The 12,233-nt window shown below is 43.4% G+C and overlaps 1 protein-coding gene across 1 annotated transcript in view; it reads left to right on the forward strand.

The window, feature by feature from the left end:
- LOC111965595 (glycine receptor subunit alphaZ1-like) overlaps positions 1–9,388 on the forward strand; it is a 96,624-nt gene extending 87,236 nt beyond the window's left edge. The window contains 1 exon segment of the mRNA XM_070438651.1: positions 7,462–9,388. Within this exon segment, the coding sequence (XP_070294752.1) occupies positions 7,462–7,755 (294 nt within the window). The 3' untranslated portion in view covers positions 7,756–9,388.
- Positions 9,389–12,233: the final 2,845 nt, after the last annotated feature.

Genomic DNA, 12,233 nt, shown 5'->3' on the forward strand with positions numbered 1-12,233 from the left:
AGAGAGAGAGAGAGAGAGAGAGAGAGAGAGAGAGAGAGAGAGAGAGAGTGAGTGAGAGAGAGAGTGAGAGGGAGAGAGAGGAAGAAAGAGATCATGATGTGTTTAATCATTCCAGGTCAATGGCTTCATGAAGGAAGGAGGGGCTTTAACACAGACTAACCCAGAGTCTTTATGCAACCATCTACTCTCAATAGGAACAGGAAACCAACACGTTATTAGTAAAAAAACAAACATGTAAATAGTACCTTTGGGGCTGGTTTCCTGGACACAGATTAAGCCTAGTTCTGGACAAAAAAACCCTGTTCAAAGAAGAAGAGCCGGGTATTTATTTTATTTTACTTTATGTCCGGGAAACCAGCCCTTAACCCTAATACTTAAACATTCTTCTCAGATTACCTGATCCTTTAGTACTGAAGGATTTAACTATCCTCAAAGTAAAAGCTTGATGGCACGATCTTAAAAAAGGAACAAAAATCCGACTGGGAAAGGGTCATGTATTGGCATTGGGTGTAAATTGCTTTGGGAAATCATTAAATGAACAGCAAGACACCAACTCCTCGAGGAGATGTTGATGAGAGTTAATTGTGACACTCCCCAAAACGACTTTATGCAAATCAGTATTTTTATTTTCCAAGACGTCATGGCACCGCGACCGATGCAAAGGCAACTGTTCAGAGAAAACATAAGATGGAACCTCCAACTAGTTGGCATTACGGTTCCCTTTAATCTCAGCCATTAATCACATCACCACACACTAAGAGATGTAAAAGCATCAATCATGAGCAAATAGCATGATGGATGGAGGAGTCAAGTGATCCTTCTCTCTCTGTCTCAGTAGACACCAACCAACCAACCGGTCACCTCTCTCTCTCTCTCTCTCTGTCTCTCTCTCCCTCTCTCTCTAAACTTGCAAATGCAGAAGGAGGAGAAGGAGTGAGGGAGGGAGGGAGGGAGGAGGAGAGAGGAGAAGAGAGGTGGAGGGAGGAGGAGAGAGGAGGAGTGAGCCTGATACTCCTTTCATCCCGGGCCATACATTGTCTCCCTCACCACCACAAACCCAAAGGGCATAGCTCCCCATTCATCTCTCATTAGTTATCTCCCCTTCACAATAAGAGTATCTGCCCAGTTTACTGGATGAATGGTGGAATGTTGAATTAGGGAGCCGGGTAATGAATCAGACAGCCGGGTCCGGTAAGGCCGGGCGGGCGATGTGAAAATATCTGCGTCCCAAATGGCATCCTATTCCCTACACTGTGCGCTACTTTTGACCATAGATAGTGCACTATGTAGGGAGTAGGATACCGTTTTGGGACGTAGACAATGACGCAGGGAGGACCTCATCCTCCACAGCCCCGCCCCTCCCTTTACTGCTCCACGTCACGTCCCCCAGCCAGCACATTAATCATACGGCAGGAGGAATGAGGCAGAGCATCTGTATTACTTACAAATGGTGGACCAGTGTCGCTGAAGGACAAGGAAAGGTCGACGCACAACCTAGCCAGCATTAGACGTTTCAGTCGCTGTTATAGGAAAACAGTGGAGCGAAGGAGACGATACAAAACGGGGGAGAAAGGAGTGTGTGTGTGTGTGTGTGTGTGTGTGTGTGTGTGTGTGTGTGTGTGTGTGTGTGCGTGCGTGCGTGCGTGCGTGCGTGCGTGCGTGCGTGCGTGCGTGCGTGCGTGCGTGCGTGTTCCTCCGTTCAGCCCAACACACATTAGCAGGTATAAAGACAAGGACAGAAGGAGGATATGGTGTCTACAAATGGAACCTAGAAAACTACGGGTTGTATTTTAGCCCTGCCTGTTCTGTCCATTTGAATTTGCGGTGGAGGTGTTGAATGATTAGATTTTGTAAACCAAAGACAGATAAGGGAGCCTGATTGTTTGTTTCTGTGTGATGAGGTATTGTGGAGGCAGGGATTGTGTTAGCCAGCTACTTGTAATGAAATCATTCAAGGTTTTTTTTTCTTTATTTTATTTTTTTTCTACATTGTAGAATAATAGTCTAGACATCAAAACTATGAAATAACACATATGGAATCATTTAGTAATGAAAAAAGTGTTAAACAAATATATTTGAGATTTGAGATTTTTCAAATAGCCGCCCTTTGCCTTGATGACAGCTTTGCACACTGTTGGCATTCTCTCAACCAGCTTCACCTGGAATGCTTTTTTAACAGTCTTGAAGGAGTTCCCACAAATGCTGAGCACTTGTCGGCTGCGTTTTTTCTTCGCTCTGCGGTCCGACTCATCCCAAACCATCTCAATTTGGTTGAGGTCAGTTGATTGTGGAGGCCAGGTCATCTGATGCAGCACTCCATCACTCTCCTTCTTGGTCAAATAGCCCTTACACAACCTTGGAGGTGTGTTGGGTCATTGTCCTGTTGAAAAACACATGATAGTCCCACTAAGCCCAAACCCAATKGGATGGTGTATCGCTGCAGAATGCTGTGGTAGCCATGCTGGTTAAGTGTGCCTTGAATTCTAAATAAATCACAGACAGTGTCACCACTAAAGCACCCCCACACCATAACACTTCCTCCTCCATGCTTTACGGTGGGAAATACACATGCAGAGATCATCCGTTCACCCACACCTCGTCTCACAAAGACACTGTTTCTTTGCAGCAATTCGACCATGAAGGCCTGATTCACACAGTCTCCTCTGAACAGTTGATGTTGAGATGTGTCTGTTACTTGAACTCTGTGAAGGATTTTTTGGGCTGCAATTTCTGAGGCTGGTAACTAATTAATGTATCCTCTGCAGCAGAGGTAACTCTGGGTCTTCCTTTCCTGTGGCGGTACTCATGAGAGCCATTTTCATCATACTCTTGATGGATTTTGCGACGGCACTTGAAGGACCTTTCAAAGTTCTTGAAATGTTCCGTATTGACTGAATTTGACATAATATGGACTATCTTCTGTATACCACCCCTACCTTGTCACAACACAACTGATTGGCTCAAATACATTAAGATGGAAATAAATTCCACAAATTAACTTTGAACAAGGCACACCTGTTAATTGAAATGCATTCCAAGAGTGTGCAAAGCTGTCATCATGGCAAAGGGTGGCTATTTGAAGAATCTCAAATATACCATATATTTTGATATGTTTAAGACTTTTTTGGTTACTACATGATTCCATATGTGTTATTTCATAGTTTTGATGTCTTCACTGTTATTCTACAATGTGGAAAATAGTAAAAATTAAGAAAAACCCTTGAATGAGTAGGTGTTCTTTTGACGTATGATATCGAGATAACGTGTCCTTTATAACGTGCTAACCTTGCCTCATAACTTTGAGTGATGACATAGCTAAAATGTGAATTGTCCACCCATGCAATCCATATTCATCACAATGCATATCAATGGTTAATGAGATAGTATGCTGTGAATCATGTTGGACTTTGACATTTAACGCTCAACATGATGTGCCTCATTATGTTCATTAATATGTCTCTGCTTTACTTAAAGGCCCACTGTGATTTTTACAACCATTATATGTCACGATCGTGTGGAGGATTGACGGACCAAAACGCAGCATTAGGAAAATAAGCCATCTTCCTTTTTATTATGAAGAAGGAGAACCAAAAACAAAACACTATTACAAAACTAACAAAACAAACAAACGATCGTGAAGCTAATAAACGTCGTGCACATACACAGGCTACAAACGTTCTGACATAGACAATTACTCACATCAAACGAAAGCCTATGGCTACCTTAAATAGGGTTCCCAATTAGAGACAGCTGATTTCTGTTGTCTCTGATGTCTCTAATTGGGAACCCATTCAGGCAACCATAGACTCTCCTAGACAACTTACACCCAACATAGACACAGCTAGACACATACACTCAACACAAACCCATACACTACACCCAACACCCCCTTTACCATATAACCACCCAAAACCGATAAAACACAAACATTCCCCATGTCACACCCTGACCTAACTAAAATAATAAAGAAAACAAAGAATACTAAGGCCAGGGCGTGACATAACCCCCCCCTTAAGGTGCGAACTCCGGGCGCACCAGCACACAGTCTAGGGGAGGGTCTGGGTGGGCTTCCTTCCACGGTGGGGCTCGGCACTGGTCGTGGTCCCACCCCACACAGTCACTAACCGCCTCCTTAGCTTCCTCCAAATGACCCCTCCACATTAACCCCACTGAAGTAAGGGGCAGCTCGGCGGACTAAGGGGCAGCTCCGGACTAAGGGGCAGCTCCGGACTAAGGGGCAGCTCCGGACTAAGGGCAGCTCCGGAATAAGGGCAGACGGGTAAGGGCAGCAACCAGGGTAAGGGGCAGCACCAGGATAAGGGAGAGCACCAGGATAAGGGGCAGCTCCGGATCTGAGGGACGGCAGCTCCGGACTGAGGGACGGCAGCTCCGGACTGAGGGACGGCACTCCGGACTGAGGGACGGCAGCTCCGGACTGAGGACGGCAGCTCCGGATGAGGACGGCAGCTCCGGACTGAGGGACGGCAGCTCGACTGAACCAGCTGACTGAGGACGGCAGCTCCGGACTGAGGGACGGCCATGGCTGGTGACGGATCTGGCTGCTCAGGCTGGCTGACGGATCTGGCTGCTCATGGCTGGCTGACGGATCTGGCTGCTCATGGCTGGCTGACGATCTGGCTGCTCATGGCTGGCTGACGGATCTGGCTTGCTCATGGTGGCTGACGCTCTGGCCACGGTGACGTCTGGCTGCTCATGGCTGGCTGACGGATCTGCTGCTCATGGCTGGCTGACGGATCTGGCTGCTCATGGCTGGCTGACGGATCTGGCTGCACATGGCTGGCTGGCGATCTGGCAGATCCTGTCTGGGTGGCGGCTCTGGCAGATCCTGTCTGGTTGGCGCTCTGGCAGATCCTGTCTGGTTGGCGGCTCTGGCAGATCCTGTCTGGTTGGCGGCTCTGGCAGATCCTGTCTGGTTGGCGGCTCTGGCAGATCCTGTCTGGTTGGCGGCTCTGGCAGATCCTGTCTGGTTGGCGCTCTGGCAGATCCTGTCTGGTTGGCGCTCTGGCAGATCCTGTCTGACGAATGGCTCTAGCGGCTCCTGACTGACGAACGGCTCTGACGGCTCGGGACAGACGGGCGGCTCTAATGGCTCGGGGCAGACGGATGGCTCAGATGGCGCTGGGTAGACGGATGGCTCAGATGGCGCTGGGTAGACGGATGGCTCAGATGGCGCTGGGTAGACGGATAGCTCAGATGGCGCTTGGCAGACGGGCAGTTCAGGCATCGCTGTGCAGACGGCAGACTCTTGCCGGCTGAGGCGCACTGTAGGCCTGGTGCGTGGTGCCGGAACTGGTGGTACCGGGCTGGGGACACGCATCTCAGGGCTAGTGCGGGGAGAAGGAACAGGGCATACTGGACCCTGGGAGCGCACATTAGGCCTAGTGGTGGTGCCGGAACTGGTGGTACCGGACTGTGGACACGCATCTCAGGGCTAGTGCGGGGAGCAGCAACAGGACGCACAGGACTCTGGGGACACACAGGAGGCTTGTTGCGTGGTTTAGGCACTGGTGGTAAAGGGCTGGAGACACGCACATAGGGCTAGTGCGTGGAGGAGGCACTGGTGGTACTGGGTAGGGGCGGGGAGGTGGCGCCGGAAATACCGGACCGTGCATGCGTACTGGCTCCCTTGAGCGCCGAGCCTGCCCAACCTTACCTGGTTGTATGCTCCCCGTCGCCTGACCAGTGCGGGGAGGTGGAATAACCCGCACCGGCCTATGTAGGCGAACCGGGACACCATGCGTAAGGCTGGTGCCATGTACGCCGGCCCGAGGAGACGCACTGGTGACCAGATGCGTTGGGCCGGCTTCATGACATAAGGCTCAACGCTCAGTCTAGCCCGGCCGATACGTGGAGCTGGAATGTACCGAACCGGGCTTATGCACGCGTACAGGAGACACCGTGCGCTCTACTGCGTAACACGGTGTCTGCCCGTACTCTCGCTCTCCACGGTAAGTACAGGGAGTAGGCGCAGGTTTCCTACCTGACTTCGCCACACTCCTTTAAGGCCCCCCCAAGAAATTTTGGGGTTGTACTCACGGGCTTCCAGCCTTGTCTCCGTGCTGCCTCTCATATCGCCTCCTCTCGGCTTTAGCTGCCTCCAGCTCTTCACGAGGAAGGCGATATTCTCCCGGTTGTGCCCACGGCCCCTTACCATCCAGTATCTCCTCCCATGTCCAAGAATCCTGTGTAGGTGGGTCCTGTTGCCGCTTTACATGCGCTTGGTCCTGTATTGGTGGGTAATTCTGTCACGATCGTGTGGAGGATTGACGGACCAAAAGCAGCATTAGGAAAATAAGCCATCTTCCTTTTTATTATGAAGAAGGAGAACCAAAAACAAAACACTATTACAAAACTAACAAAACAAACAAACGATCGTGAAGCTAATAAACGTCGTGCACATACACAGGCTACAAACGTTCTGACATAGACAATTACCACATCAAACGAAAGCCTATGGCTACCTTAAATAGGCTCCCAATCAGAGACAACAGAAATCAGCTGTCTCTAATTGGGAACCCATTCAGGCAACCATAGACTCTCCTAGACAACTTACACCCAACATAGACACAGCTAGACACATACACTCACACAAACCCATACACTACACCCAACACCCCTTTACCATATAACCACCCAAAACCGATAAAACACAAACATTCCCCATGTCACACCCTGACCTAACTAATTAATAAAGAAAAAAAAGAATACTAGGCCAGGGCGTGACATTATATGTGTTTTCAAATTATGAAGTCTTGTTAAGAGCCTTTTCCTCGATGCCCACTATGATTTTAAGCCTTTTCCTTGAAGGCCCACTATGATTTAAGTCTGTTAAGAGCCTTTTCCTTGAAGGCCCACTATGATTTAAGCTTTTCCTTGAAGGCCCACTAGGATTTAAGTCTGTTAAAGGCCTTTTCTTGAAGGCCCACTATGATTTAAGCTTTTCCTTGAAGGTCCACTATATTTTAAGTCTGTTAAGAGCCTTTTCTTGAAGGCCCACTATGATTTAAGCCTTTTCCTTGAAGGTCCACTATGATTTAAGTCTGTTAAGAGCCTTTTCCTTGAAGGCCCACTATGATTTAAGTGTTAAGAGCCTTTTCCTTGAAGGTCCACTATGATTTAAGTGTTAAGAGCCTTTTCCTTGAAGGTCCACTATGATTTAAGTCTGTTAAGAGCCTTTTCCTTGAAGGTCCACTATGATTTAAGTCTGTTAAGAGCCTTTTCCTTGAAGGTCCACTATGATTTAAGCCTTTTCCTTGAAGGTCCACTATGATTTAAGCCTTTTCCTTGAAGGCCCACTATGATTTGCAAAGTCATATGTTATTACAACTTAAGGGGTGGGCCTTTAAGATATACTGTATACAATGTGAGAGCAGGCATGGATATCAAATGTGTAATGGGTTTTTTGATTCCTAACAGAATTAATATTTGGCTGTGTTACAGGAGGATGAGGGCGGTGAGGGGCGGTTCAGCTTCACCGCCTATGGCATGGGCCCTGCCTGCCTGCAGGCCAAAGACGGCATGGCCATCAAAGGGAACAACAACAACGCCCCGACCGCCACTGCCGGCCCTCAGGAGAAAACGGTGGAAGAGATGCGCAAGCTCTTCATCGGCCGTGCGAAGAGGATCGACACGGTCTCTCGTGTGGCTTTCCCGCTAGTCTTCCTCATTTTTAATATTTTCTACTGGCTCGTATACAAGATCATCCGAAGCACGGATGTACACCAGATGACGTAAGCAAGGGAAGAGAGAGAGTTCAATACCACGCCATCCTGCTCCCAACCCCAAAACTCCTCGCTCTTCACTTGCTCACTTGCTTTTGGTGGCTATCGCCTTGGCAAAGGTCATTTATCAATATTTGTTATTTTCTTTTCTTTCCCTCCCTCTTTTCTCCCTAATAATCCGGACCAGTGCAATAGCAATGCAGTAAAATGCATGATATATGAATGTGGCAATATATTTACAAAACGATAAAGAAGTAAATATTACGACTTTTACCGATACATCCGAGACCTTTGGAATTTATGATAACTGAGAATTTAAAAAGAAAGAGCGAGAGATTCTCTTCTAAGAAGTGTTCGTTTTTTTTCGCAACTCGAAGAAGACAAATACTGCATTATAAAGAAGAAGAAAGTTGGTGAAACATAGAGCACTGTAATATAATATATATCTATCATACATTTAAAAACAAAACTGTTATTTCTTGGAAAGGCAGGCGTCTGGATGGAACACGAGGGATGGATTTTAAAAGGATTCTAAGATGATTTAGTGATCCCATGACTAAAGTGATGCAAGGATCATATGTCCTATATATCTCAATTAGCTTCAATGTGTTGCAAGCACTTGTCAACGCTCCCTGAGCCCTCAACAGAAACTGAGATGTGGCTGATGCTGCTATCAACTATATGAAGGAAACTTGATGAGTGGGGGGGGGGAGTCAAAATAATATTCTATTGTTTGTAACCGCTGTGGCCAACGTGTTCCTCTATCTGTCCTTAACTTTATTTCTTAATTGCATATCGGTTTTTAGTTAACGTGCCCAGTATACATCATGTTGCTGTAATCAGCTTAAGCTCTTCTTGGGAACTCTAAAGTCTAATTCTAAAGAGACATTTGCCATCATTCACATATCGTCATTGTTGCATTTCTTTATTTCTTTATTCATGTGCTATTTTAAGGATTTGGTACTTCAATCAAAATATGATTAATTAAGAGTAAATCTACAGTGGAAAAGCATTACAAAAATCCTGATTCTTCCTAATCATTTCATTGAAGCTATACTGTTAACATTTGTTAAGTTCTTTTCATAGCTCATTGCTTATTGCCCAGGTACAGTAAGATACCCGGCAGGCGACGGAGGAAAAATGTAGTGTTAAGATTTAACAAGAAAACAATTATTACCATTGATACATTTACACAATTTAATAATGTAGCTAAATAAAACGTGTTATTATAATCATTTACAAAATATGCCTAAAGGTATTCACTCAAAATCATGGAAAAAAGTTTGCTACTTTAACAGCAATGATTAACACAATGTTCTCAGTGGTGTACCATACAGTACATTTTATAGTTCACACTACTACAGGATTCTGTGTAACTGATTCATTTATTCAACTAGTCAGAGGCTTGATTTAAGATACTGAAATCCATTACTTCTCACCAAGCTTTTCTATGCAATAATTAAAATATGCAATTCTTTTTTTATTAGCTTTACCATTTACAAAACATTATCATGAATCGGTTTGAACTTGTGTGACATCAAGGCTTTTAATCTCAGACATCACAAATCACAGTGCTCATATTTCCAATGGTGGACATACATACATACATACATACATACATACATACATACATACATACATACATACATACATACATACATACATACATACATACATACATACATACATACATACATACATACATACATACATACATACATACATACATACATACACAAGGCCTTAATATCTACATCCCCAAGCATAATGTAAACTATTCACCCTCCTCCTAGGCCCATCATTCTAAACACATTCACATTCAACAACAAGCAGGCCAAGCTACAGTGGCTTTTCATATTGCATATTTAAGACATATTGCATATTTAACACTGCTCTCTGTAGCCCCACCTCTGGTACATTGTTTAGCTAGCCTAAAGTGCTGTCACCAAGCCCCATAAATAAAGACTACACTATTGCTACCACAGGAAGTATGGCCTGCGACACATCGTCATGGATGGGAGACTCGGACACAATAAACACCTGTCGAGTGAGTTTTTTTTACATTTAACTTCATTGCCAAATGTTATTTTCCTCTACTTGGTTTTTATTCCAAACCAAATAAGTATTTTGTTAACCTATGATCATTGCCTTCCTGGTTCGGTTTTGAATATGATGACACAAGGGGACAGATGCCAGAACACCTTTGCTAACAATATTATGCACTGGTTCAGGATATTGTTTAGGTTTAGTTGTCGTAACTTAAATTGATTCAGTTCTTTCCATTGACTTTCCCGTGTGTGGATAAAGTGCTTCCATTTATTTTTGTGGTAATATGATGCTATTCGATTAACAATATTATATATTTTGATATGAAACTTTTTTCTGCTTCTTCATCCCTGTTTTTTTTTTTCTTCTTGAAAAGTGTAATCCATTACTTTTTGAACAGGTCATAGATTTTCGAATGTGTTAATGATAGTTTGAGGTGGTTTGATGTATTTAAGGCTTGATGGACTTGCACAAGAGATTAGAACAATATTTAACATTTCGGTCAACTATTTCTTAAAAATGTATATTATCTTCATGGTAATTCATATTACCTTCGAGTTGAGGCAGTATTTGTCAAAAACACATTGGTGTGTGTTTTCACAGACACGGTCGATGGGTAAATTGATTTGAAGGGCTATGTTTTTCTATTAGTATTATTTTTATCCCAGCAAATTAACTTAAAACATGTATAATGTTATGCTTTACCCAAAACTATGCATTTATAAAAGTTCTTGCTAAAAGGGAGTTAAAACGTATTGGCCATGTAAAATATCAGCACAGTAATCAATATGTTTTGAAAGTGACAAAACATTTGATAGTTATTTGTAGGCCACAATATTTCAGCACAGATTTTGACCATGAATCTTTCCTCAGTTATGACTTCCTCAGACAAAAATATCCATTAAATAAACTGCTATCCAGTGTTGAAAATGCACAAACTAGCAACTAATCATATCATGTACCTCCAATCAACCACCATGATATCCATTCAATAGTTATGGATTGAACTCTATGCCCTGACCATGTGAAGGATCACTGCACTTGGGAAAATGCTATATGGATTTATTATAACCAATTGCTTATTAAGGTGCATTATTACTAGCGACCTGTCCAGTGTACTTATACATCAAGCTGCCTCATGCTACAGAAACAGGAGATAGGCTCCAGGGTTGGGGTCAATTCCAATTTAAATGGAATTTTAATTCAATTGAGGATTGTCCTGGAATTAGAAATTGAATACATGGGACATGAATAGGAAGAAGGAATTGAATTGGAATTGAATTTCTGGAATTGACCCTGACCCTGATAGGCTCCTGCCCTACGGGACAAGGGGCAGGGGCTCGGACAAGGCTTACTTTGTTTATTATGTTATTCAAGATGGAAATGACACTTACTGCTCTGAATAGACGACTTCAACAAGGTCTAACGTATTCTAGAACACTGACACATTCTAGAACAAGAATTGTATGTTTAACTTAATTGCTCAGCAGATCAATGTTCAAAGTATGGAAGTGGTTAGAATGTCCACTGATGGGGAAAAACTCCATTGGACAGACAGGATTTCCTACCCTTCATATCAACCTGACCTATCATAATGTCAAATATTATTGACAATGAAGGAAGTTCATATAATATTTGGCATATAGGACAGTGCAATATGAACATTTTAAAAGTATGAAATTCAACTAGCATGTTATGATTTGTTAGTAATTGCTGATAACAACAGCTGTTTGATTCTGTTTATTGTATTTTTAATATATCAGATGCCCTGGTCGTGGTGATGCACTCACCACCCAGTGATAGAGATAGACAGAAATAACCAGTCATGAACTGAACTGTACACAAAAATTGAAACTTTTTTATTTAGRTATTTTTATTATTTTTTAGCACAAGTTGGAATGGCCTTAATTTTGTTTTACTTGCTTAAATATTGTGCATTGGCACAAAGTGCACATCTTAATTTGCTAATTACAGTTATCATAATAATCCAAGAGTGCACTTCAGAAGAAGGAAAAAAGTTCAGCAAATCCTTTTTATTTTTCATTTAAATGTGAAAACACTGAATATTTTGCATGAATATAATTACAATGGCAGATATTTTTGGCTTGTACAAAAATGTGAGCAATTTGAAGAAAAAAGGAATGTACAATTTCTGCTGTAAATGTATATAACTAAATATTTATTGAAATATGTCATTATAAGTAATTCTAATTACAATTAAAGGTTTTCTGAACAAAAATATGTCCCTTTTTTTATTGTCAAGAGTTGGAGTTAAACTATTACTTCCTGTTACCCTGCTCAAAGATCTGTTACCCAGGTCAAGGATCTGTTACCCAGGTCAAAGATCTGTTACCCAGCTCAAAGATCTGTTACCCAGGTCAAGGATCTGTTACCCAGGTCAAGGATCTATTACCCAGGTCAAAGATCTGTTACCCAGCTCAAAGA

This window comes from Salvelinus sp. IW2-2015, unplaced genomic scaffold, assembly GCF_002910315.2.
Source record: "Salvelinus sp. IW2-2015 unplaced genomic scaffold, ASM291031v2 Un_scaffold1073, whole genome shotgun sequence".
Taxonomy (NCBI): Eukaryota; Metazoa; Chordata; class Actinopteri; order Salmoniformes; family Salmonidae; genus Salvelinus; species Salvelinus sp. IW2-2015.